The sequence below is a fragment of the Mirounga angustirostris genome, unplaced genomic scaffold (genome assembly GCF_029215605.1).
Source record: "Mirounga angustirostris isolate CCGP_5_RB_7025 unplaced genomic scaffold, mMirAng1.0.hap1 SCAF_1, whole genome shotgun sequence".
NCBI lineage: Eukaryota > Metazoa > Chordata > Mammalia > Carnivora > Phocidae > Mirounga > Mirounga angustirostris.
The window spans coordinates 71757355-71785116 of record NW_026991709.1 but is presented as its reverse complement, the minus strand read 5'-3'; the positions used below and the strand labels follow the sequence as shown (position 1 = coordinate 71785116).

General features: G+C 37.7%; 2 protein-coding genes across 6 annotated transcripts in view; both read right to left on the bottom strand.

Annotated features, from left to right (window-relative positions):
* Positions 1-4355, bottom strand: part of XXYLT1 (xyloside xylosyltransferase 1) — a 161831-nt gene extending 157476 nt beyond the window's left edge. Inside the window, exon 1 of one of the 2 annotated variants that reach the window (XM_064578611.1) lies at positions 3747-4355. In XM_064578611.1, the coding sequence (XP_064434681.1) occupies positions 3747-4247 (501 nt within the window). In that variant the 5' untranslated portion in view covers positions 4248-4355. The remainder of the gene's footprint in view (positions 1-3746) is intronic. The other variant, XM_045903130.3, reaches the window with a different exon arrangement.
* Positions 4356-9108: 4753 nt separating this feature from the next.
* Positions 9109-27762, bottom strand: part of ACAP2 (ArfGAP with coiled-coil, ankyrin repeat and PH domains 2) — a 127759-nt gene continuing 109105 nt past the window's right edge. For 3 of the 4 annotated variants that reach the window (XM_045903126.3, XM_045903127.3, XM_045903128.3), the window contains 7 exons: positions 26319-26503; positions 25328-25420; positions 24134-24321; positions 23650-23759; positions 22222-22332; positions 19218-19279; positions 9109-13617 (listed from right to left, as the gene is read on the bottom strand). In XM_045903126.3, the coding sequence (XP_045759082.1) occupies positions 13517-13617; positions 19218-19279; positions 22222-22332; positions 23650-23759; positions 24134-24321; positions 25328-25420; positions 26319-26503 (850 nt within the window). In that variant the 3' untranslated portion in view covers positions 9109-13516. The remainder of the gene's footprint in view (positions 13618-19217; positions 19280-22221; positions 22333-23649; positions 23760-24133; positions 24322-25327; positions 25421-26318; positions 26504-27762) is intronic. The other variant, XM_064578414.1, reaches the window with a different exon arrangement.

Genomic DNA, 27762 nt, shown 5'->3' with positions numbered 1-27762 from the left:
TCCATACAAATTCAGATTCCCAGGTCCCACAGGCGGGGGCGGGGCCCAGGACTCTGAACATTTAATAAGTGTACCCGCGGGATTCTGATGCAGTCAGACCCTGGACCTATTTATACAGGCTAGCAGCCCCTAACCTGATGCCTGGAACACAGCAGGTCTGGATGCTTGTTATTTGGATGCTTATATACATGAAGAAATAATAGACTTCTGTACTGTTAGGAGACAAACCAGTAGATTTCAAAAGATTTTCAATAATAATGAAAACAAGATTTTTCTGGTGCAGTGAATGGTTTTTTAGCTAATATTTAATTAGTCAAAATATAATCTGAGGTCACTAATAATGTTCTGTGATCTACTTCTGCAACCCGTTCAGCTAAAAGGTATTTCAGTTTCACTTGAAAATGGCCTTAGAAGAGACCTCTGGGTGTGAGCACAGTTCCCACGCTGGCTCGCTGGAGCTCTGCTCTGCAGCTTACAGACGTGGCAGAGCCCAAGGGCCCACACTGACGGAGGAGGCTGTCTCCAGACAGGTGGCTGGGCGAGGAGCTGCCTTCCTCGCCCCCAAGCTGTCCTCACACACTTCAAGGCAACTCTTCTCCCGGGAGTCAACTGTCCTTATTACCTGACCTTACAAGACAGAAGTGCTCCTTAAAGAAGAAACATGGTATATGATGATTTCACTCATATGTGGAATTTAAGAAACAAAACAGATGAACATAAGAGAAGGGAAAGAACAGTAAAATAAGATAAAAATGGAAGGGGAGGCAAATCATGGGAGACTCAACTATAGAGAACAAACTGAGGGTTGCTGGAGACAAGGTGGGTGGGGCATGGGGTAATTGGGGAATGGGCAACACTGCGTGTCATGTAAGTAATGAATCCCTAAATTCTACTCCTGAAACCAATACTACACTGTATGTTAACTAACTTGAATTTAAATAAAATCTCAGAAGAAAAACAAAGAAGAAACAGGGTAGAAAGGGAAAAACACTGACCTAGGACATGGGTCTAGTCCTAGCCAGGTCAGTAACTCGCAAGTGGCCTCGGGCAAGTCTCTTCACCCATTGTGCTATGTGCTCTTGAAGGTCCCTTCCAGCCCTGATGCAACCAGGGTGAGAATTTCTACAGTTTCCTTCTTCCTAATTAATACTGAAAGATTAATTGTTCGTATAAAATGCACTCCCATATGGAAGGCATGATGTTCAGTGCTGGGGATACAACATGTAAGAGAAGTCAGGGTCCATGCCCTTTGTCTTCCTTGTCTTGAAAGGTAGACATATATTTCATTCAATAATTATATAATTACAACAGTGATAAATGTTACTTGGTGCTATGGGAGTGTGTAATGGGCGCTCAGGAAAGGTTTGCCAAGGAAACAACATTGACACTGAGACCTGATTGCAGAGCTAAGGATGGGGGTCGGGGTAAGGAGCCACTCGAGGCAGAGGGAGAAGCATGTGTGAAGTGATGCCAGAAAAAGCATTCCTTTCAGGAATATTCCAAACCTGAGGGAGAATCAAATGACCAATAAAATGAAGCCAACCTTTGAGTACCATATATTTAAAGAAAAAAAGAGCACCTTTTATCAAAAACAGAGAACAGACTCAAAATCTGACCTCGAAACTAACAGGAACGATTTTATGCCGAAACTGATAAACTCTTCTCCGACCACAGCCGTCCAGCTACCAAGCCCCCAGACCCTCATTGGCCATGCCTCAGCACAGGTACTGTCAATTCCCTCAGATCGTCCACAGCTGCTTCCAGGCCTTGGTGACCTCTGGCTGTCCGAACCGAGCACGGCAGAGGGAGGGAGCATGAAACACAGACACCGCGATGGGGACCTGGCCCTGAGGCCAAGATTGCTGGTGCTGACTATGTGCCGGGCATCATGCACGGGCACGGGAGATAAGACCCGATATGTTCCTAGCACCAGGGGACACCAGGGAGGAGGAGGGAGAGGAAGACGTGCCTTTCAGATGGGGTTTCCCTGGAAGGCTCCAAAGAGGGGATGGAATCTGCAGATGGCCGAGACCTGGAGATGGAGAGAGAAAGAGTATCCTGACAGCAGCTAGAAAGCCCCGAGTGCACAAGAAGTTGTGGCTGGAGCTTGAGAGAAAGGGATGGGTAGAGATCTGGCCCGAGTTGCTACCTCTGACTCCATGAAGTGAGAAAATGACAATGGTGGTCTTCAGGGTAGAGACCCAGTCAAATCCCAGCTCTGCCCAGAATGGCCCTTTGATCAAGGGCCCTTGGTTTTCTCAAGCATTAGAGTCAGAGTTTCTCAAGCATTAGAGTCCTAGGGATCACCCAGGACAGGCTGCCAGGTCTCACCTTGAGATTCCAGTTAGGTAAACTGGGATGGGCCCCAGGCTGAAAAACCCCAGGTCAGACAGTGGGTCAAGGACCTGGATTCTTGGCCTCCTATAGCATGAAGTCCAGGGCCCTGGGGCCCTTCCCTGACTATGGTGGGTGCTCCGGACAGGCTTACTTGTTCTGGGCAGGAGACAGATCTTGTGTGCTATGGGGAGAAGCGGGAATGGAAAGCGGTGGAAGGCTGGGCATGGACTGTCCCCAAGTCTAGGGACATTCCAAGGAAGGTGAAAGCTAAGTAAAGAGTGGCCAAGGCCCCAGGAGGGAAGGAAGGACATCCTAGGCAGAGAGTACATCTTGTGTAAAGGCACATTCAGCACAATCAAGATCTAAGGTGCACATAGGAGGACGAGAAGCAAGGCTGGAGAAGAGGGCCAGGCCCACAACACAGACAGACCTCCTTGAAGTTGGGACTTGAGCTGTCACAGACCCCTGAACCCTGCAGGATCTTGGCAGCAGCTCCCCTTGTCACTTCCTGGGCGCAAACACATGGGACATTACTCTTATCTCACAACCCCTTCCCCCACCATCAGTCTCCATCCTTTAAGACCACCTACTAATCCTATCAAAAAATCAGACCTTGGATCCCCTCTGTGCAACTATTAGGTCAAAATGAGGCTAGCAACTTGACTGAAGCAATTAACACTAAGCCAGGAAACTAACCTCTGACAAGCAGAGCCAGGAGATCATGGGAGATGATGGAGAGAGATGGGATTTGAGCTGCCACGGAGGCAGGTTGGTCCAGCCTGGGACAAAGTGTCTAGCTCTGCTGTGCTCTCCCCAGATCTTATATGTACCTCTTAGAGCTTTCCCTTCCTCCCTTGGAGGAACCGGTGGCTTCCCTAAATGGGTTCATGACCCTTGAGAGTGGGGAAGAAGTCGCAGAAAGGGGATGAGGTGGTTCACACTGTCTGGGTTTGGGCTTAGCCAGTTCTGACTTAAATATGAGAAATGTCACCGCACCTTCGATTCACGCGACCTCACTAAGACCCTGTCCAGCAGACCCTGCATAGAACGACTACTGCCCTCAAACGGTCTGTTCCAACCTCAAAAGTCAAAGACTGGGGAGAATAAAAAGCGCGGACTGCGAAGGCAGTGCTGGATCCTGCAAGGCCAGCAGAGAGGGGGCGAGCCAATTCTCGGGGGAGAGGGATAGGCAAACGGGTCAGGGTAGTCAGTTGACACCCGGCAGCACTCCTGCACTCAGCGGTGTCCAGTGTCCAGCACTCCTGGACACGCCCCCCAGACGCTGCCTCCAGCATAGGGCGAACGCAGGTTTCGGGCAAAGCTGGGGCAATGTTGGAGGGGGGGGCGGGGAGCGACAAACGTATGGGGTGGGCCATCCGCCGGGAGCCCCCAGCCGCAGCCCCGCTCACCTTGCACTTGAAGCCGGCGGCTGGCGGCAAAAGCTCTCGCAGCAGGGCCTTGGCCACCTCGCGGCTGGCCTCCTCGCTCACGAAGTGCAGGTTAAGCACCTCGTGCGCCTCGAACTTAGCGAGGCGCAGCAGGGAGCTGAGCGCGACGCGGGCCTTGGCCTGCAGCGCGGCGTTGTGTTCCGCCTTGGTGAACATCATCAGCAGGTGATAGTCCACCGGCCCGGGCCCGCCGCCCTCCAGGCTCTTGGCCTTGGCGCCCGGGGCCGGCGCCACGGAGCCCCGCGCCACCTCCGGCACGGGCGGCGAGGGCACGGCGGGGACCCCGGCGCGGGCCTCCTTCAGCCTCTTGGTGGCGCTGGAGAAGGTCTCCCGGCCCGAGCCGAGGTAGTAGAAAGCACAGACGGCCAGCGCCGCGGCCAGCAGCAGCGCGCAGTAGTGGGAGCGCACAGCGCCCAGGCGCGCCATGGCCCGAGCGCATGAGGACCCGCCTCGCCGACCCATGCACGACGGACCCGCAGACAGAGCAGCCGGGGAGCTGCAGCGGAGACCAGCACCCTGGCAGCCACTTAGTAGCCCAGGCGGCGGGCAGCGGCCATGGCGGGGGCGGGGCCGCGCTGCCCGGAGCCAATCCGCGGGCGCTGATGCGCGGAGAGGCGGAGCCAGGGCTGCCCGGCAGCCGCTGGGTCCTAGATTTAGAGGGATTCGAGACGGGAAGGAGCTAGCGGCGGGCGAGGACTCCGACTTCGAGAAAGCCAGCGGGACTGTACCGTCTGTTAAAACTGGCCGTCCTAAATGCCCAGCCTCAGACGCTAGAAATCGAAGCTGAGCCTTGAAAGGTATAGAGGCGCCCCAATGCAGGATCTTCGGTTAGCAAAAACACTAAACTGGACGCACCAAACGGGAAAAGTTTTCTCTCTATACCTTTCTCCCCCAAATGTTTGGAGGCTTGAAGTCCTCTCCCCGCCGACTCCCTTCACACCTGGGAGACTAGCTGAGGCTAGGGAATTTAAACTAACAAGCTCCTTCCTCATTCACGGTAAATGAGGAATGCCACCTAAGGTGGAAATGGCCTGCCCCGCGCACGGGCACTTGAGGCCATGTAAAGGATGTGGCCAGCAGGGGGACCCCACTGCCCACGACTTTGGGATAGTTTCCAGAGCCCCAGGGGAGTATCGGCCGGAGACTCTTGTTTCTTTTTTTAACAGACTAACACTTTAAAAGAGCCTTAAGATGTACCAAGTCGTTTTTCAATTTTAACTGAGGCACACTGAGGTAACTTGCCCAAGGTCACACAGTTGCGGTTTTGACCTTAGACAGCTGGACACTTGACAACTACATAAAAACTCATTAACTTCAGTCTAAGGACTGATGATAATACTGTAGCTTTTAAACATGTACAAATGATCTGCATGCTTGAAGGACACGGAGGTGAAAATGTACGGGCAAATGCACATACGAATTATCACTCAGCAGTTTATTGTGCCATGCCCTTATTGGTCAAAGTGACTGGTACCCAGAACCACCATCTCATTTTTAACTCTTTTCAATTGGACTAACAGTTTTCTGAAAAAACATTGGTCCTCTGAAGTGGGCTGAGCAACAAGATCAACACATACTAATTACCTTGGGGTGGGGGGTGAGGATAACCCAATAGCTCAATTAACTCACTCGAGTGATAGGCTCTTACTTGAATTCACTTAATCCTTACAACCCTAAGTAGAGTTATTATCTGCACTTTACAATTGAGGAAACAGATTTAGAGCAGTATATTGCCCAAACCTAGTTGGCTAGTAATAGAGCGAGATCTCAACCCAAGTCTTCCCGCTTCCAACGCCCAAGCTTTTAGCCAAGATTCACACTGAAAGCAGTATTTTGAGCCCTGAGTTGTGTGTATTTAACCACAACCTTCAGTAGACACTGGTTACAAGAGCAAGCTCTCCAAGTTAATCTAGCACTACAAATTATTAGACTTCAGACAGTTTCCTTAATCTGAGCTGCAATTACACCCATTTGGAAAACAGGGCTAATACTAGTACCTAAGCCTCATAGGATTATAAGACAATACATAAAAAGCAGTTAGAACTGTGCCTAACACTTAGCAAACAATATAAACTATGCTAGAAACACCAAACTCTACAAGGCTAAATATCCAACAAGTACCAAATTATAGCGACCATAGCTTTTCTAGGGTAATTACAAATATCAAACTACAGATCTCCATTAAGACTTTATTATATGCTCCACAGAATCCCCACAGCAGTGTGCTACAGCTATATTATTACATTCTGATTGTTGTTCACTAATAAGAGAAAAATAATTCTGGAATTGTGCCCTTCATCTTCACCATCAATAATGTGGTTTTTCCTTCTGCCACTTATTCCAGAATTTATTCCATTATTTTATTTTTCAGACCTTTACAAGATCACTACTCCTGGAATTTATGGATAAAAAGTGAATTAACAAGATAATTTAAATTTTACATAGAAAGGAAAATACTCAAGACTCTCTCCATGTTTTCTTCATTCCCAATTCTTTGACCATAAAGATAAATTAATGTTGCAGCTTCCTGAAATATACCGCTGGCTGGAAAGTGAAATAGGAGTTGAATGAAGGTGGCTAGTCATTTATTCAATAGATAACATAGTGACTACTGCATATCAAGCACAGTAGTGCCTGAGGATTACAGCAGTAAAAAAAAAAAAAAAAAAATCTCTGCCCTCATACAGCTTATATTCTAGCCGGGGAAATAGACAAGAAAAGGTATGTAGTATGTCAGATGGTGACAGGTTTCCTCAGCTCAAAATAGAGATAGCCGGGTGTATAATAATAACATGGCTAAATAGACAAAGAACTTTGGTAAGCACAGTAACTCTTTCAGTTCTAACTTTGGTCAATTTCTCAGACTTCTGACCAGAGATTAGAGGTAACTGGCTTTTCCATCTGTAATGTTGGATAGATTATCAGATTTTTATCATATTGACTAGTACCCAATATTGTCAAGGATAGAGAGAGACACTTCCCTCTACAGCAGATGGAGGAAGGGTACTTTTCTGGAGGGCACTCTGGCAATACTAAAATCTTTCTGGCCCCTAAGAGAACTCTCAATTCTCTCCTATCCTGATAAATGTTTCTCCCCAAGGCAGTGGTTCTCAGATTTTGTTGGCATTGGAAACACCTGGGGAGCTTGGTAAAAACAGAGAATCAGGTTCATCTTCAATGAGCCTGAGCCTCAATAGTGAATCTTTTACAGACCAAAGTTTCTAAAGCACTGCCTTAGATCTTCACACAGCCAAACTCTCCTTCTGCGTCAAACCTTGACTTAGATGTCACTGCCCTGATGAGTGGTCTCTGAACACCAACCCATCCAGTGTCCAGGTGAGGCACTATCCTCCAACAATCCCACGAGGGCCACCTATAACCTATTCAGTCCCATCTTTCTCCATTGCAAGAAGGCAAGATCTCATGAAAAATAGGAAGTACATCTTTTTTTTTTTTTTTTACCATAATATCCCCAATACCTGACTCATTGAAATGAGCCTTAAAAATATATCCGGGGGCGCCTGGGTGGCTCAGTCGTTAAGCGTCTGCCTTCGGCTCAGGTCATGATTCCAGGTCCTGGGATCGAGCCCCACATCGGGCTCCCTGCTCCGTGGGAAGTCTGCTTCTCCCTCTCCCACTCCCCCTGTGTTCCCTCTCTCGCTGTGTCTCTCTCTCTGTCAAATAAATAAATAAAATCTTTAAAATATATATATATATATATATATATATATCCGCCCATTGTGAATCAGCATTTTTACTTCTAGGAATTCATCCTGAGGAAATAATTAAGAATGTATGCAAATGTTTAGCCATAAGGATAAAGCAGAGCTAGTTTTATGATGGCAAGAATTTAAATCAAACGTTCACCAATAAAGTGGTTAAACAAAAATAATGATGCTGTCATTAAAAGTGATGTATTCACAAACTGCAAGTGGAAACATTTAAAATAGAGACTCAAGAGACCTATTAGCCAACTGCAATGAATGGAACTTCTATGAATTCTAATTTGAAGAATCTATTTTTAAAAAGCACATATGATATAATCGGGACAATCTGAATACTGAATATATAGTTTTATAGTTTAAGGAAATGAGATATTGTGATTGGCTTTTTTCTTTTAGAGATACATACTGAATGATTTGTTAGTAAAGTGTCTGAGATTTGGTTCAAAATAAAATCTGGGGAAGAGAAAAAAATGGGTGGGAGTATTGATAAAACAATGTTAGCCATGAGCTACCAGCTATTGAAATTATTCAATTTTGTTTATGTTTGAAATTTTCCATAATAAAGACTTTTTAAAATCCTCCCCAAAGTGATGTACACTGAAGGACTTAGAAATCTGTTCCCTATTTATTAAGTGAAAGAAGCAGATAACAGTATGATCCCATTGTATATCAACCAAAATACACACACCCAAAGTTCTAGAAAGATATATACCGAGAAAGTTTCCCCCTCAATACTATTTGACAAAATTTCCTACAATGATGGACATGTTCTACAATCTGTCCTGTTCAAAACAGTAGTCCCTAGGCACATGTGGCTGAGCTCTTAAAATGTAGCAGTGTGGCAGAAGAATTCAACTTTTAATTTTGTCTAACTTTAATTAATTTCAATAGCTACATGTGGCTAGTAGAGACCATACTGGGAGCACAGGCAGATGATGGAATTATGGATAATTATCTTTTTTACTTGTTGTTAAACATTTTTCTACAATGAAAAAGCATCATTTTGCAATAGGAAAAAGTAGGTTGTTCATTTTCATTTAAAAAATTTACTGACTTGGTGTGAGTTCTCTTCTTCACAGAACTATTCTGAAAATGAAATCAAGTGGAATAAAGCAAGTCACATAGAAAAGTTTTATGTGTCTGCTTTTAATTAACTTAAAAGGCAAAAAAAAAAAGCTGGTGATTCACTTCCAGATCTGTTCTTTCAACCCTCCATTCCTTAGATCTCAATTCATATAGAAACATGTTTTTGTTTATTTACGAAAAGGATTGAGTGTGAACGTGTTGCCTAGCTGGGGAACTTCAACAGATGTCAATCATTATGGAAAATAATTAGGGCTAGCCCCCATTCCCGCAACAAAAGGAAAAAAAAAAAGCCTCCGTCATTTTTAGCTAATAAATGCATACAGCTCTGTGATCAGGAAGAAAATACTTAAAAGATGAAAATGGATTTCCTGACTGAAGCAATCAGCAAAGAGAATCAACTGGATCAATGTGACAGAGCTGGAAAGGAACAGAAGATCTTAAACATGACAGTTCTTAACAGACATGTCTGCAGTTGTAGTTCACAATAAAGTCCAATTTGAGCATAAGAGAACTATGCCAGAGGTGAGATTTTTATTGACTTATCATAATTTTTCAGCATACAAAGTATTTAATCAAGTATAATATTTACAATTCTTACATAATGTACATTTTAGAATAACTATAAAGATAATGTACTTTGCTCCATTTACAATGACAAACTACAGTAAAACTACATTCATGAATTAGATACAAATCCTCTACATACTAATAAAAAGTAAATGGAGTGTTGGTTATACATTCTTTAAAATATGCCTTTTCACAGGTAGCAAGAAATATTACATGTAATAAGTCTTTATGACTGGAATGATTCAGAAATACCACAAAGCACAAGTAAACACATATAGAAAAGTAGCTCATCATTTCGAAAAGTTAACCTTTAGCCTTTGTGTAAAATAAATGGTGCCAGCAATCTTTATAATGTAGCAAGCTTTCCCTGTTTAAAATTAACACCGAAGGCAGGGGGTTGTTGAGGAAAAATAAGAAAATCTTAAAACATAAGATAGGGAAAAGACCAATGCAGAGAAAATATTATTGAATCAAATCTTATTTCCCTCCCCTTACTATTTCATTTTAAGTGGATAAGTTTATGTAATTGGGAAAGGATGTCTACAAAACTATGTTTATAGATGTCAGGATTCAGCCAAACTGAGTCCAAAGCCCTCTTAGTTACCTTTCATTTGGAAGCATCAAGAATTTGATAAGTATATGGTAAATTAAAATCACCTTACCATGTGTCGCTCTCATTAATATTTGTTATTACAAAAATGTAATATTTCCTACAATTTAATGTCTTTAAATCCTAATCTATTCCTTCAAGGTAATTTTATATCCAGGTTCTCCAAAATATTTGGGGTCTTCATTATGAAAATACAAGGAAAGCTGGCAGTCATTATCAGATTTTCCTACTTTACAATGATTTCAAAACATTTCATGATACAAGTAAAGTGCCTCTGACTAGTAGTCAGTCCAACAGGGGTTCTGGTGTCAGCTACCCTACCAACCAGCACATCAACGACTCCCCTCTATAAACCAAGAGGAGCAACCCAGGATCAAAGAAAAGAAATGCTGGCATTCTTAGATTAATATCGCAGAAGTCCTACTGTCAGAATCAGGTGAGATAAAGTAATGTCAAAGTACACTGTGAGCAGAACTGTACACAAAAGGATGCTGTTATAGTTTCACCATGTTTTACCCACTCATTTTATTTGTGAGGAGCTCTGAATCCAAAAAGGGCAGTAACTACTAGTCAGTGCTCTTTCCACTATATCATGAGGGTGGAAGTCATTTTGGACATAATAATTCTATAAAAATACATCATTTTTCCTGCTCCTGTCCATGATCAAAAGTGCTATCAAACAGAAAAGTTAATATGACAATGTAAGAGTGCTATGGGAATGTGTTCTTATTCAAAATGAGTAGTAAATTTAGTCTTAAATATAATTTGGTTTATTGTCACCATACTTTACATGTGTAAAATTGTATTTTTTAAAATACTGCCCAACACATCACAAACTTAAGCTGTCCAGACTGTGAAGGTGTCATTTTTTTTTCAAAATTATAGTATATATTCCAAATTAAATTATATGTTTCAGAAAGTAAACATCAAAGCTCATTAAAATATACAGTGAAGACCAGTAAAAATTAGGTACACACTGTAATGTACTGAATCCCTGGAAATTTCTGAATCTCTAAGGATTATACCAAAGGTAATTTTTAAAAACCTTAGAAATCTTAAACATAAAAGTGTTACAAGGAAACACTGCAAATAACTACTCAATTATCTTTAGTCTAGTTCTAGTGTAAGACTGCATTTTATGAGCTCTTCATAGTACTGCTATTCTTATTTTGATGTTAATCTAGCTTTTAAGTTACTGTGCTAGTGACAATAAGCTAAAAGAATACTGATAAGGAATCAGAAACTAATATAAGCAGATCGGTTAGGGAAAGAAAACAAAGGGCGATCACATTGACTTACGAAGCCCGAAAGTATAATTAACATTGTTCACACTATAATTTCTCATAATGCATTGAGAATAATTCACAGCATAATAAAACTCAGATTTGTTACATACTATATAAAAGCTATTAGTTGACACAGCTAAATTCACCTTGGTAAGAGCCAATCTACTTTGTAACTACTTGTAACTATTAATTTACTTTAACGCCTTGCTATATTTACTGCATCATTTCTGCCAAATTTCATCCAAATTGGGTCATGGCATATTCAAGAAATCAAGCCACAGGAATGTATTTTTGTATTGTCAGGCTTCCTATACTGTTAAAGATTTAGTTTCTCTGAAGATATTCAGAACCATGATAATCTTCAAATACATCTCTAACCATTAAATTTAAGCAGACACTAATTTACTACCACATTAATAAAACTCATGACTCAAGCCACAGGAGGTAAGAGTGTCATAAGGAATTGCCTTCACAACCAGAGACCCCAGAGATGATGTGAAGCACCAGTGGCTGGATCCCAAAGCAAAACTGTTCAGGCTTCCTCAGATAAAGTTTAGGAGCGTTGGAAGTGAAGCCTATGATTAACAGGAATAGGCACTACAAGGGAAAAGTGAGCTTCTCTTTTTCTTTCTGTTCACTTTTAACATATTTCCTTATCCTTGGCCTTTTTGGACAACTTCAAAGTACACTCTAATAAAAATGTTACAGACTAGACTTGTGCAAAGCCAGATGATCTGTGACTCTGAGGTGAGAAACAGAGATTTAATGTTCCTGTTACTGTTGCAATTAAAATACAGGCTTTGGAAGTTAATATTTTCTTAGAAATAACTATTAAATATATTTTATCCTTATCTAACATACACTGATTATTATTAAATAAGCATTATATGCACACAATTTGGCCAAATATGGAAACTTTTCTGTGACATGAATTTACTTCAGTCTAATTCCTGTTTAGACAAATCCTGATTTGACATGCAATCAGCTTATAAAACTCTAGTTACTGGAGGGAGGGATGTTAGAAAATTTTATTATCTACCAAATTAAATATAATTTTTCTATTTATTTGGTAATGCAAATTTTAGAAACTCTTATTTAGAAACTGAGTATCAATAATATCACTTCGACATAACTTGTAAAAGAAGATTAAACTTAATTACTGACAATATTAGAAACCGTAAGGCAAATTACTTATTTTGTACTCCTGACAAGATATGTCCATCAAAGATGGAATCAGACAAATTTATAGCATTTACGTGTAAATTAGTAGATCCATGTTTTGGAATTCAAGGGTCAGTGTTTCATGTAACCAACTACTAAAGATATATAGATAGTATAATTAAAAATACTGTACACTGTGTACAAAGTACACAGGATAGATGTTGAAAAAATTAAAAGCAATCTATCATTACGTAATTTAGTATAAACTAAGAAAAACATGAGGTTTTTCTTTCACAGAAATTTTTCTTTCACTCAATGCAATAGCAAAATTATCTTGAAAAGGAGAAATTTCAAATATAAAAATGCTCTACGTTATTTTATAAATCAACTTATCCTTTAAAAGTTTTACAATCTGATAAAAGCATAATTTTTCAACATTCAAGTAACCTTTGAAACATAGTTTTATTACATCAATAAATTTGTCAAGGTTTTAGGAAACCAACCCAATAATGAAGGACTACAACTTCTATAAGTAAGGATTCTTTTGGTTATTTAAAAAAAAAATTGTTAAGGGCTTCTTTTTGCTTCATAAAATGGAATAAATCTGAAAGACTGAGTTATGTCTACTTGTCCAGCCATTACACGTGTGTTAACATACATGCCAATAACCAGAAATCTAAGGAGTATCACTACATTTATGAGCAAATGGAGGAAACATATTCTCTAGCTCTGATAATTAAATTACATATTGTGTATATGATAGTTAGGATACTAGAAAACAAAACAAAACAAAACAACAACAAAAAAATATTTTTGAACCACCAAAAATCATTAGGGAAGCTAAAGAAAAGACATATTCTTCAGGCAGGCAGAACATCTGGCTCTCACTTTGATGCAGACATGCTTGACTGAATGATCCTGGGCATGATGCATAGAAAAAAAAAAAATCAATGCTACCACCCATTGGCAAAAACAGAGATTTTGTCTAAACTCTTAGCATCTTATAACCTAGAGATGACCTAAGTCTAGATTTAACTTTATCTATAAAAAATAGCCCTTTAAACAGACTTTTTTTTTTTTTTTTTTTATAAAAGAGGTCCTAAAATAGGTTCCTCTCCCAACTACTAGAGCTCTATGTTTTAATTTATAAAAATATCAATGAACGGGTACCTTTTTTCCAAACCACTCAATACCTACTAAAATTAAGTAGAATTAAAGCAGTAAAAATTTGTGAGATTCCAGATGTACACATTAGGGGATCATTCAATTTAATATTTTCCCCTTCTTAAAAAAAACTCAGAATTTCTGTGAATCTTGCTGGAAACGATTTAGTTTCTCTGGATTATTGGATGCCATTTGGGAAAAATCACGAAAAATATCCTGGTAGGTTTCATCACCTGCATGAAAGTAAAACAAAGACGCTTTTAAAATGTATACAATGAAAGTATAAATAAACAACATTCATTTTTATGGCTAGTAACTATAATTAATCATATTCAAATTTTGCTCAGATGAGCATTTTTGGAAGAAAAAAGACTAACATACATAAATGCTGGAAAAGCATACAGTGAAGGAAAAAAAAGCTATACCTGAAAAAAGCACCTCAGATGCAGCCAGAGGAAAGCTCAGAGTTAGAAAAGAGCAAAGATGCAAGTGTTTTAAAGCAATGTAAAGAAATACATTTATTTACACAGAAATAAAAGTCATTCTAAATGAGGTATAGTAAACAAGGCATTCTTAAATAAGTATTTCCCTTGATCAAGGCCAAAAGAAAAGACCAATAACAAATACTAATGCTTCTGATGGATGTAAGTTATTAATAAGACAAACTGATAACCAGGTGAGAAAAAAAGCCTATTTTAATATCATCCTTTAGTTAAAAGGCATTTTAATTTAAATAGCATGTGAAAAAGAAATTCTTTATTCAACTTTAATGCTTAACTAAAATTAATGCACCTAATCCACTGCTTACTAAGCTTATAAAATAATAAAGCCTAGAAAATGACTAAACTAAAGTCAGTTTCACACTTAGTCAGAAGTTTTTTGTTTACCGTAGGTCATACAAGCAAGAATGTTATTACAAAAGGGGAACAGATACCAAAGATGTCTGTTAAATTAGAGTAATACACATATGTATATACATACAAATACGTTTGTAGAGAAGCAGATTATAGATACTGATACTATAGCAGACTGAATACTGTTTTTCTCGCTAGGAGAAACTAAATATATACATACACAAAGATTAATTCCTCAGATGAAGGATTTACATAAAGTAAAATCTTATTTTCAAGATGAATCTTTCATCATGACTACTTCCTGTTAAACATTAGCTTTACACAGAAGCTTAGCATAGTTCTGTTTTCAAAATTTAAACCATCAAATACTGTTTTAAATGATTACTGCTGCCACATGGTTTTATAATTATTTCCCATAAGACATCTTGCATCCATCTTATTACAAACTCATTGCTACAGCTGTTAATAGTGCAGTAAGTTTTGTCAGCTTTTAATAAGCGAGATCTTTGAGGCAGTAGATGTCATACCAAAAGCTAGAGATTTGGAAAAAAGTTGGGGGAAGGGGATAAAGATCTAGTAAAAAAGTCTAACAGCATAACCCAAGATTCTCAATAAAAATTTTTTAACACTTTTAATATTTAGTCACTTTTAGTATTTAGTCTATGTAAAACATTTAGTCCTGGAAATTTTCTCATGACCTGAATCAATCAGTCTACTTTAAAAAGAAAAAACACAGTAAGAAGAAAATCTTAATAAGCTGGCTAAGAGTAGCATCTAACTCATGTTATTAAAACAATAAAAATAAAACTTGATATACTGGAACAACTGTTAGGACAATCCAACTACACCCATGATTTCTTAAAAGTTAAACTCTCATATTAAAAGACAAACTACAAATCTATTCCCATTTTTAGCCATTCTAGATGATATAAAATAAACTGAAAAGAGACCGACATTAAATATCAATTAACAAACCATACAAAATATTTAAAAATTCTTATTCTTAGATGTTGAATTAAAATATTTAAAATATTTATTGTAAACATTAGAAATATTTTTAAAATACTATTTAAACTTGAGAGTCTGGAATTTTACTTTCCAAGGAAGTGTAAAGTGCAGATTATAATACAAAAATAACACACTGATTTTACCATTCAACACCAGAAGTAACTTAAAAGGCACACATTATACATTCAAGGAGAAATAGGAAGAAGAATCTAGCAGACGCTAATGCCAAATAGTTTACAGATAGCACCAGATGAGCATTCTTAAGTATTACAACAGTACAATGGCAATATATGGCTTCTACTATTAGCAATGCATATTCTGTATAACAAACTGTAGGGTTTTTTTTCTTTTTGTGGTTTTGCAGCTTTTGTTCTTAAATCATCTAGTACCTATTACACAAGTACATTTTAGTAGAACCATTGTACCATGCAAAACAAGTTATAAGATCTTTTACTCACTGAATTAAATGCTTCCTTGAAGGAAAATGTTGGTGCTACACAATCATTGGTTTCACGAATACATTTTAAGAGTTAATACAATACAAAAGGAAGCCTCACCTTCACACACACAAACTTGCTGTTAACGTTCAGTTTCTAACAAACATTAATTAATGGACTATCAATAAAATACCTTTCTTAGGGCTCAAAATGTATTATCAAAAAGCAAACATTACAATAACAATAGTGACTAAGATACTTAATATAGTTAACATAAATTGAACTTCAATGTGATTCTTTAAAATTTAAGTATAATTTTAATCATTTAGAATTTTTCCCAAGGCAAATATAACTGGTCTACACTAGAATACATAAACAATAACCCAGAATATGCTGCCCTGGAAGGTCACAGAAGTACATTTAACGGTTTATTACAAATGGTAAGCAATAATCACCCGGTATTTGTAATGCTAAGTTATATACTTTAAATTACTTAATCACATTCTATTTCTCTTCCAATAGTTAACTATTCTATGTGCCCAGACAGTTCTGAATTTTTAAAATATGAACTGCTGTGTGTCCACTGATAGTTTAAAATAGTTTTTGATTTTTGGTATTCAGAATATCCATTGCAAAAGCAATGAGGATGATCCAAGATTTTGTTGATCTTGCTCTTGAAATGCACTCCCCTCAAAGAGATGGCAGCACGTGAGACCCCACCCCGAGGTGATCAAGTATATGATCCCACCCTTTCTGGGTTGATTACAGCTTTCTTTTGAAAACTGATCAATGATCAACCTTTGCCAGCAACGTATTCCCATAACCAGTAGTGGTTCACTAAAGGGATAATTTTCAACTGGCTGAGAAACTCTGCCAACAATCAAGAGGAGTCATAGAGCCAGAGACTGTGGGAACCACCAAAGTGGTTTCCAGCAATTGAGAGCAGAGTGTGATATTTCACTCACTCACCCAGTCCTCTTAAGAGTTGTAGGACCTGATAAAGAGGGATACATCTTCCCTTCAGGAAATGCGTGCTCTTATAGCGCCTTGCAAAAAAAAACAGGGAGTTTCAGGTCCTTAGGGTTGTAGATAGAAGTTTCAGAAGTGGGGTTTCTCAGATGTAAGTCCATGATTCCCAAAGATTATATCTGAGACTTTTAAATGATAGGGCCCTTCATTATCAAAAGGTTGAAAATACCTGCATTTTAAAATTACCCACAATTCTGAGGTATTGCTAGGCCACACACACAAAAAAAAAAAAATCTAGATAAAACAATCAACCACAATTAATGAGAGAAAAAGAACAGTGACAAGTGGAGGGAAAGAAAGACCTACTGCCTGAGCGAACATTTCTGCTCTACAAAGACTCATGAAGGAAAAGTAGCCAGAGAGCAACTGCTGTGCCATTTCACCAGGTCACCTGGATAAGTGTATAAAATTGTTTTGCTTTACATAGGAGACCCCCTAAATGCATTAAAAATCTAACTATTATCAAGATTATCCTCTCATTTTATTCTGCTGATATACCATTTCCAGAATTCTGATCTATTTTTAACCTCTAAACTAAAATTTGAGAGTGATAGAAAAAATATTTGTTTTTTTTTAAGTTAGGCTTTTTTGGTTCAAATTTTCAGTCAAATACATTGGAAAAATTCATTTTTCTACTGAGGAAAGGAAGGTGTATGCTCATAAACTTATATATAAAACAACAGTGAAAGAGACATTTGAACACTCCTCAACAGTGGCAGCAGAAGTCCAAGCAATTTGAGTGGAACTAGAAGTTACAAGAACATGGAGGCCCTGTCCTTTCAAGTTTCCCAATTCCAAAGGAAAGTGACCACTGACCTTATGACTAATCAGTTCGGTGTAACTTCATTAGCAAATAGCTTAAGGAAAGACCAGCTGACCAAACATTTAAGTTCAAAATTTCAGGATAAGAATTATTTAACTTAAAATCTTAAAGTTCACTCTTACCTCACAAATATCAGGTTATATCCTTTGAATAATTTTATTTTTAAAGTGCTTAAACACAAAGGCCTGAAAAATGGCCTAGTAATACTCTCACTTAAGTATATCTGTTACAAAATTATAACTTATTTAAAATCTAACATTCAAGTTTAAAACAAATGGGTGAAATTCAGAATTAACGCTGACACTTCACCCTTAATCAGCACTCTTACATCTTGGTATACCATGAGTCAGTAGTATTGTTTGATCCATAGGATTAAAGTGGGACACCCTAGATTAGAAATATCTAGCTGAAGTGCCTCTATTCTCAAAGTTCTTATTTGTTCCCTATTAAACTAGACCAACAATAAGTAGTAGATACAGTCCTCTGAGACAAGAATGGCCCCATATTTATACTAATTATATATTAATCCAGTTAAAATAAAAGTTAATGGTTGAAGCTAGCGTAAAATACCGAAATTTCAAAACATATTTAAACAGGAAGAATAGATATTACCAAGCCACTTTAAAAATAACACATTAATATTCATTTTAAAAAATCAAATATACTTGAAACTAATATTCTCAATTATTTTGGTCATGAATTCCTGAAATTTTTTTACTAATACATATACGAATGTAAAACAAATTAGTAATTCATATACTCAAATTCATGAAACTGGAGATCCAATTATTACTTTTTTTTGTGAAGAATGTCTAATTAGGATGTGTTCATCAAAGAAAGGAATCTGATTAGCAACATTTCTTCCTTTTCCTGACATCTTGACTCAAAGGTGAAAATTACTCAAAATGAGACGTGAACTGATCCTGAGTTGAGGTTTCTCTAACAAATCTACTCTGCCATCAGGTTCATGAAATACTGTTCTAAATACTTAAATTTATCCAACAAATATCATATGATTGCTGGGGGCAAAGCTACAAGATAAAGTGAGACCTTTTCTCTATACCTTTTAAACTAACTCTACTCCCATTATGGACTTCTTAAACTACTAGTAAATTTTATTTTTAAACCTACAACTTATTTTTAGATCAGAGTACAAAACTCTCCATTCAATAAACTTTTTCTAGGTATTTTCCATACTGACTTTTTATATGCCAAACACATGGTGATTTTTTTTTCCCTGAACACAATTTATAGAAAGTCCCTGAATAACAAAAAGAAAACAACTCTGTTACATTCACTTGACAGCTAAAGAGAATTCCAAAATGAAAATGACTATTTTGCTGCTGTAGTATAAAGATAGGTTATCATTCCATTTGTGTCACTGGAATGTAGACGGAAGACATCTGTACAGCAGATAAAGAAGTCAGCAGCCAAAGCTGAACACGGCAAGTAAATGTGTACTGTAGTAGGAATAGTTACGGAATTTTAAAGGCTCAGGAGTTAGCCACTCCCAAGAATTCAGTAGGTACAATACATAACAACTCACAATTTACACATTATAAAATCTCTAGAGTATTAAGTCAGTTCTCTAAAGAACTATGAATCTTCCAATTGTAAACTAATAAATTCCTGAATGCATTTCTTATACTGCATTTCAGTATGGTTATTAGTAGAATATTGACCTGGCTGTCCATAAAGTCCTTCTGATTCCCGCATCTCTTCATTCATTCTTGCTAAACGTAACCTAAAATTAAAGGAAAGGATTATTAGATAAAGTTATGTAATATAAATATTCATAAATTAGTGAATTATATAAGCAGGTAAAAACATACACTGATATAATCTTTTCCTTTTCCCAGTATTTACCAATAAAATAGATGGAATTTTAGTTTTAGTTTTCTTTATACAATTTTCATGAGGGAAGGCAATAAAAGATTGATTTTTTTCTCTTTAAAGATTTTATTTTTAAGTAAATCTCTAAGCCCAACAATGGACTTGAGCTCACAACCCTGAGACCAAGAGTCACATGCTCTACCGACTGAGCCAGCCAGGTGCCCTGACAATAAAGAATTTCTAACAAGTACATTTCAGCTGTTTAAGCAGGATCCTTGCAGCACGTCCAGTAGCTTACTTGCCTCCAGACTGGCTTCTACAGCAACCTGCCACACTTTAACTGCCAACTGTTGAAAGTGTTGCTTCTACAGTACAGGATGTCATATTGTATCGTATAAATGCATTCTGGTTCACCTCAAGGTGAGGTCGTTCCAGATATGTAAATAGTATGTGTTATGTCTAAATAGTGGAATTACATTTTGATGTATTAAATGACCATAGGTTACCAAGATTTTCCCAAGGCTACCATTTAATTATACATTCTTTTTTGGGTTATTCATCCTGGCAGCAGGAAGACATATAGCACTGGATTAAGAAGACAAGAATTTCCTCCCATTTTCTTACTAACTTTAAGCAACTTTAAGCAACATTTTGAAAGAGGCAAATGTTGCCTTTGGTGCACCTCTCCCACCTTGTACTATTTGTACTACTCGCCTGTGCTTCAGGCCACCAAAAACTCACTGCCCAATGAAAGCTCTATCACCCTCTACTGACATGCACTCTCTGACATCTGCAGCATGTGACATGAGCTTTCCCTCTCTTCAGAACATCATCATTCCAGGGTGTGTGGGTGGCTCAGTTGGTTGGGCTCGGGTCGTGATCCTGAAGTCCCAGGATTGAGTCCCGCATTGGGCTCCCTGCTCAGCGGGGAGTCTGCTTCTCCCTCTGAACCTACCCCCTCTCATGTGCTCTCTCTCTCTCTCTTTCTCATTCTCTCTCTCTAATAAATAAAATCTTTAAAAAAAAAAAAAAAAAAAAAAAAGAAGAGGAAGACCACCATTCCATTCCCTTCCATCTCTTCACAACCACTGCATGAGTTAATAGTGCCTTAAATCCTCTTTGATATTTGGACTTTTCAGAGAGGACACTTATTTTCAAAAATTATTAAGTGAAACTGAAGTCCTCACACAAAGTAAAATGAGAAAATTTAGATAATTTGGGAACAGATATTTTTGAGAAAAAGGGGCCATTATTTTTTTTAAAGATTTATTTATTTATTAGAGAAAGAGAGCAAGCGTGGGGAGGGGGAGGCAGAGGGAGAAACTTTATCAGACTTCCCACTGTGCTTGGAGCCCAACGTGGGGCTTGATCTCATGACCCTGAGATCATGACCTGAGTCAAAACCAAGAGTCAGACACTCAACCAACTGCGCCACCCAAGGGTCCCCAAAGGGGCCATTATTATAAGAGTTTCTACCTCTATACTATCCCTATCTTTTCTTTAATAACTTATCTTTATCCAATGGTGAATCTATTGATTTAAACGTTCTAAATTTGCCTACAATAGCCCCCAAATTACACTAACCTCTCCAGTGGGGAAAGGACATTGAGTAGAGAGAAAGCATGTTTTACTGTTTTACTGTGTGTCTTAATTCGGCAGGGGCCAGGGAGGAGGGATATACGACATGTCAAGAATTCCCAGCAGCAGCTCAGGTGTTTAAGGCAGCCGGGATAGTTTCTCTTTGTAAGGGACTGAGATTCAGTAGTGTGAAGGAAACTACCTTTACTCATATCCATATTGCAGGCGATCGACAATTCTGGCCTTCATTCAACCCAGAACAGAATGAGTAAGTGACTTCATACAACCTATTTCCTACATAACAATAAAGTGTAGGTGCCAAGCACATTTCTAGGTTCCAGTGTAAACAAACAACTTTGATCTAAGATGAAAATCAAATTAAGATCTCAAAACTCTTTAACAGATCATATTCGGTCATATTCAAACATTAAAAAACAAGTATTTTATCTTAAAATAGAATATTCATGTGAATAATTCCTTAAAAAAATAAGCACAAACAGATTCTAAGTATCACTGCCCAAAGGCAATGCAAATGCAAAAGTGACTGATATCAATGCAGCTGTCCCCCCTACTTATAATCCTCTAACTCTTGAGGTAGAAAAAATGTAGATTCTTGAGTAGAGTAACAGCCTGTTACTGTACCACTCCAACCCCTGCCCTAGCACTGTAATGAGAATTAAAGATCCATTTTAGAGAAGCCATTGGTTTTGTGTCCTTACTGGTCAGGCAGTATAAAAGAAGTGGCTAAGAACATGGGTTTTAGGGGCGCCTGGGTGGCTCAGATGGTTAAGCGTCTGCCTTCGGCTCAGGTGATGATCCCAGGGTCCTGGGATCGAGTCCCACATCGGGCTCCCTGCTCCTTGGGAGACTGCTTCTCCCTCTGCCTCTCTCTCTCTCTCTCTCTCTGTCTCTCATGAATAAATAAATAAAATCTTAAAAAAAAAAAACAAAACAAAAACAAAAACATGGATTTTAGAGCCAAAATTCTTAGTTTCAAATCCCCATTCCACAAGTCACCAGTTTCTCAAATTATCTGTGGCACAGCTTCCTTATAAAATGAGGCTAATAACAATAATCTCTTCCTCATAGGGTTGTTGTGAGAACCAAGTAAGTTCATGTGTGTAAAGCACTTACTATGTTTAATGTGTCTAGAGAGGTTCATGGCACACAGTAAACAATCAATCAAGTTTATAGTTCACACCTATGCATGAAACTATGCTAAAACCCTGTATAATAATACATTGAGAAATAATCAGGTAAAAGGAAAACACTCACAAGGTCACTATATCGGCATTGGCTGCTTCCACAGCGATGGTCAAAGGATCCTTCCCTTCTTCATCAGTGGCGTGTTGATTGGCACCTCGTTTTAGAAATAAACATACCTGCCTGTTTCAGAAAACAGCATTTTTGAGACATTGCCAATGAGAAAAAAAAAATAGTATTCACCTTAAAAAAATAAAAAGCACTACCTAAAGAAATAACATTTTCACTAGGAAATTCTTGACTCATTCTACAACTATTTATTGAACACTGGCTCTAATAATAAAAATTTACCATGATCAGCATTTTACAAATCTCCAGATGTTTTTACATTTAACTTGGTGCTATGTAGCAAGATGGAATGTATAATTATAGTCCCTACCCTCAAATAACATCAGAAAAAGATGTACATATATATCCATAAACTTAAAACAGAAATCACTCAAGGTCATTATCTGCAAAAGAAGGAAGCCAAGGCAATGTTAACATATCAACGATAATTCAACAGCAAAGAGTGGAAGGTAATCCTCCCTCTGGACTCCACAAATATTTATAACTGGAAGAAACGGACAAAAATGAAAAAATATGATAGGATGAATAAATGGAGTCTATGAAGTAAAATGGGAAGAGTGGTTGTTTAAGAATACAAAAATAAATTAAATATGAACATTTTTAAGTATACAGAAGTTTTTATGATGAAGTTATTAAACTCAGTCTCTTTGCTCACAGACAAAAGTAAGCTATGATAAAAGTAGAAAATCCTTTAAAAAAAAATAGAAGATGCTTTAAATACACTTAAAAAGGGACAGCGTCTTGCTTGTTGGGATAATAAGAATTGGATATCCGGAGATATTTTATTTAAAACAATCACCTATGACACAAACTTTTCATTTAAGGTCAACATTTTGACTTCATCTGTACCATTTATTAGAAGATCCACCTTCACGACTTTATGGTTCTATGAGTCTAAATATCGCTGCAGACACCTCAACGGCAATAGCACAGACTAAGAATTTACTTTAAAATTGGACTTTAGCTACCCTGTGGGAAAACTCAAATGTCCAAAATTACAAAACTCTCCCCAAATGTGTGTACTGTGCACGTAATGTATGTGAACATGCATAAATACAAACACAGATTAAGTTGCTGAAAAAAAAAAAACACCATAACTTCAGTAAAAGTTTTAAAGACTAAAACTGATCTATATAAATGGCAAGTAAAGTTCAAAATAGGCTTTGCAACTTTCTTATCTGAAAAGTAACAATAGCTTTTTTCTGCATGAGATTTTTAAAATTTCAAATTCTATCATGACAATAGAAGTCATAGGAAAGTATCATTTTATAAACTCTACCCAATGGGCCTTCACCTGAGAAAAAGCAAAACATTATTTCAAAATAATTTTTCAAATAAAATCTACTTAAATATGTAAGCACGATAGTTTACCCTGTATGTCCCAAGACAGTGGCATGGTGCAGAGGGCCCCGCCCCTGCACATCTCTCTGGTTCACGTTAGCACCATTCTGTAGAAGAAACTCGCAGGTCACCAAAGAACCCTTAAAAGGACAACAGAAGATAACAATGTACGAAGAGCAAACAATAATATATTTCTATTAAAAACAGGTATTTACTCTGATAGCCTTTCTCTTTTCCCAAAAGAGAAAATACCCCCCAATAAAAGCAGAAAAATGATAAGTTATATTACTTTCTTCCCAAGAATGACGATGTAGCAAAAGACACTACACATTCATCACCAGAATTCTCTTCCACTGAGAAAAAAAAAAAACTTACATAATCAAAGTGGTGCTCAGAACTCACTACCAGCTTTTTCTTCTACTTTCCAACCCATCTCTTAAAGCAAAAAATAATGCTAAAGCTATGTTCACAATGAATTATAATTTTTCATGTTTTACAATGTATGGATTCATACCCCTAATACAGCCTGAATAAGTGGTGTTGCTTTATTTTCCTCTGAATTAGCCCAGTTCACATCTGCACCATGAGCCAAAGCCTCAGCCATTTTAGGAAGATTTTTTTCATATGAAGCCCTATAAAGCTGGAGTCCTGGGTTAAGATGTTTAGAGTCGAGAAACACAGAAGAATCTTGCCTTTCTCCCTCTGAAAAGCAAACACAAATACATAAATAAAAATGAGCAGGGCGGGCGAGAATGGGAAGTTCTCGTTTCTTAGGTACAGGGTTTCAGTTGTGTAAGACGAAGAGAGCTCTGTGGCTGGATAGTAGTGACAGCAGCACGAGGGTCAATGCCACCAACTCTCCATTTAAAAATGGGGAAGATGGTAAATTTTATGTTATGTACATCTTACACATTGTGTACAATTAAAAAATGTACCACAATGTAAAAGATGTAAAAGAAACCGCTAATTTAACAAAATGAGCGAATGGGAGATTTTCACAAAAATGTTATTTCCAACAGACTGATCACTTCCAAACAGTCAAACTTCTTCTCTTACAAAGACATTGATTGGTATGCTAGACTTTTATGGTCCTGCCAGGATTCAGTGGGAAGTTAATCACTCTGTACTAGATTAAAATTAGGTATATTCCTATAAAAGCCTGGATTTAAGGACTCACAAGAGCTGGTAAAAAAATTCCTAAAGAATTTTACTACTAGACCAAGCCTTACTTTATTCCTAGGATGGTCTAATACCACCTCAATGTACAGTACAAGCAATTCAAGTTATTCAAAAAAATGCTCACTACCCTGGGTATTCTGCAAGATCAAAATCATGGAACTCAAGAAGGAGAGAATATAGGAAGAAAGCACAGGTCAGAAGAAAAATATAATGCAGAGGGAGTTGCTAATCTCGTTCTCCTGATAAAACAGCCATAAAAAAAGATAAAGAGTGATAAGACAGTTCATGTGGATTACAAAGTATCCTTAGTGACTGATAGGCACTTCTAGCACGCATCATGAGGCTTAGAAGAATGTACAGCTAGAAGAGAACTTCTAAATATGAAAAGAAATAGCTGCTTTCTCATTTAACAACACCTCCTAAAAGGCTAACCACTTTCTTCAGAAATTATTTAATCAAGACTAAGCACAAAGCACATGCATTTTTCAGCAAACAATACCAATTAACATTGAATTTCACCAAAACTCACCAGGCTCATATAAACTATTGGCAGACACTGTGGAGGGTAAAGATTCTCTTCCATCATCAGAGCTCTGCTGGATTCCACTATCATTACTTTTGACTGTTTTAAAGAAAAATCAGCTAGTGATTAAAGTTCATGCCATTCAGAAAACAATCTACCACAAACAACAAGGTTTTAAAATGAGCTCTGATATGTCAACATGAACTTGGCCACTACCACAATACATTTAAAAAACTTTAATCCTTTCAAACATTTAGCTTAGCAAAATATGAATCAATCACAAAGCCTGAAAATAAACTTATCTTCAGAGTCGCAACGCATCTCATTACCCCATAATATGTCAGGCGTGGTGAAGAGCTTAATTTATTGTATGACTGCAAGTAATGTGTAATTCTGAGACAATGGGTAACATCTAGAGAAATGGCCACACCGCACAATGACCACTGGCACAGACTTGGAATGCTCCACAAGAGTAGTACTTACTACTACGTAGTTTTGAAGAAGTATCAAAGTAGGAGAAGAGTGAATCTAGCTCATCAGGACAGAACAGAGACTCCCGCCTGGCCTCGTCGCTATTTACAGCAACCACTGGGGACATGCAAGTTAGCAAAGCACAAAGCAGGCCATAAGAAGGGAAAAGGGCAGGAAAAAAACGTTACTGGGAAAAATTAAGGAGGAAAAAAATAGGAAGGATATTAGGTGGTTAGTCAGATATTTAGGGCTTGTTGCCACGATAGATTTGTAATTCCCATCTCCCCTTGCACCTTAAGCAGTTTTATTCCTTAGAATATACGCATTACCTAGAAATGTGAATTACCAAGACGCTATTGCATTTTAACTGTTTTAAGGCCATCGAAATCCAATTTTTCCTTAGAATATGTAGAAGGAAACAGGTTTTTAGCATTTAAATAATCTACAATGGCTACTAATTCAGAGATTAAGAAAGTGACTTCAGTTTAAGAAAATATTTCTATATACAACAAGTAAGCTATAATACCTGAACTTTGGGGAGGCACTCTGACTTGGTCACTGGGCCCAAGTTTAGAAATGCTCAGCCTCTTTTCTTCACAACTTTTGGAGATCATCCTTTTTTCCTGCTCAGAAGGTGATGATGATACAGAATACTTATCCACAAATTTCCTCTCCACATATTTTGCTTTGATATATGCCTCCTTCTCCTGCCTGGTATATACATAAAAACGTCATGATGTTCTGCTTGGTCTCTTAGTATGGCTAACACTGAGAAGAAGCCATTACACACCAAATATTTCCTAAAAAGTCACTAAACGTATTACTAGTTAAAACTAAATTTGTGATATTATGCAACATATTTCCCTTCCAAATATTTAATAAACTATGATCTCATGTTCAAATAAAATACAAGTAATTAACTGAAAAATCACAAGTATTAACATGGCACTCTCTTCTTCTCTTAATTTCTGGGCTCATTCATTTCTATACATATTTCCTTGTGCTTTTTTTTTTTTTCCCCTTGTGCTTTTTACAAAATGGAAAATATTACCAAGAAAACTATAAAAATTTATAGAAATTAACTTTAATTTCATTTTACTCCAACAGATAACATCAATAGATGAACTATCACTATTGCCAGTCATAATTTTTCCTAAGACAACTACTTTAAAACAACATAGCACTCCTAATTAAAGAAGAAAAAATGTCACATTTTAAACTTTTCTGACACAATCATAAAATGCCAAGTCTGTTCTATACTTTTTCTTACTTACAACCTTTTAAAGTAGTTAAATCTTTGGCTAAAATACAAAGATATTTCAAGGTCTGAAATAACTTGGCCATGCTATAGCAAATAATCTCACTTAAGTGATACTAGTTCAGACAGCAGTAACTTTAAAATAATATTGATTATACATAGGGGCACCTGGGTAGCTCAGTCAAACATCTGCCTTTGGCTCAGGTCATGATCCTGGGGTATGGTGTCAGGCTTACTGTTCAGCAGGGAGCCTGCTTCTCCCTCTCCCTCTGCCCCACCCCTTGCTTGTGCTTGCTCTCTCTCTCTCTCTCAAATAAATAAAATCTTTAAAAAAAAAAATATTGATTATACATAAAGATTTAGTCGAACATAAAATCTCAACACAGGATTATGGCAAATAAAATTTTAATGCTAAAAATAATCATAAAGACTAAAAGCAACATCAACAATAAAAACTAATTATGTACCTTGAGGGCACTCCTAGCCACTTCATTCAATGAGCCTCTATATATAGAATTGGAAGTATAATTTCAAACACAGCAATTAAGTACTCTCCCCTATCAGAAGCTATCCTTTCACCTTTAATTCTTTAATATCATAATGCCATATATAAAGTACATGATTAACAAATATATATATATATATATATATATTTTTTTTTTTTTTTTTTTTTGAGAAAGAGAGAGAGCACAAGCATGGGGGGAGAGGGAGC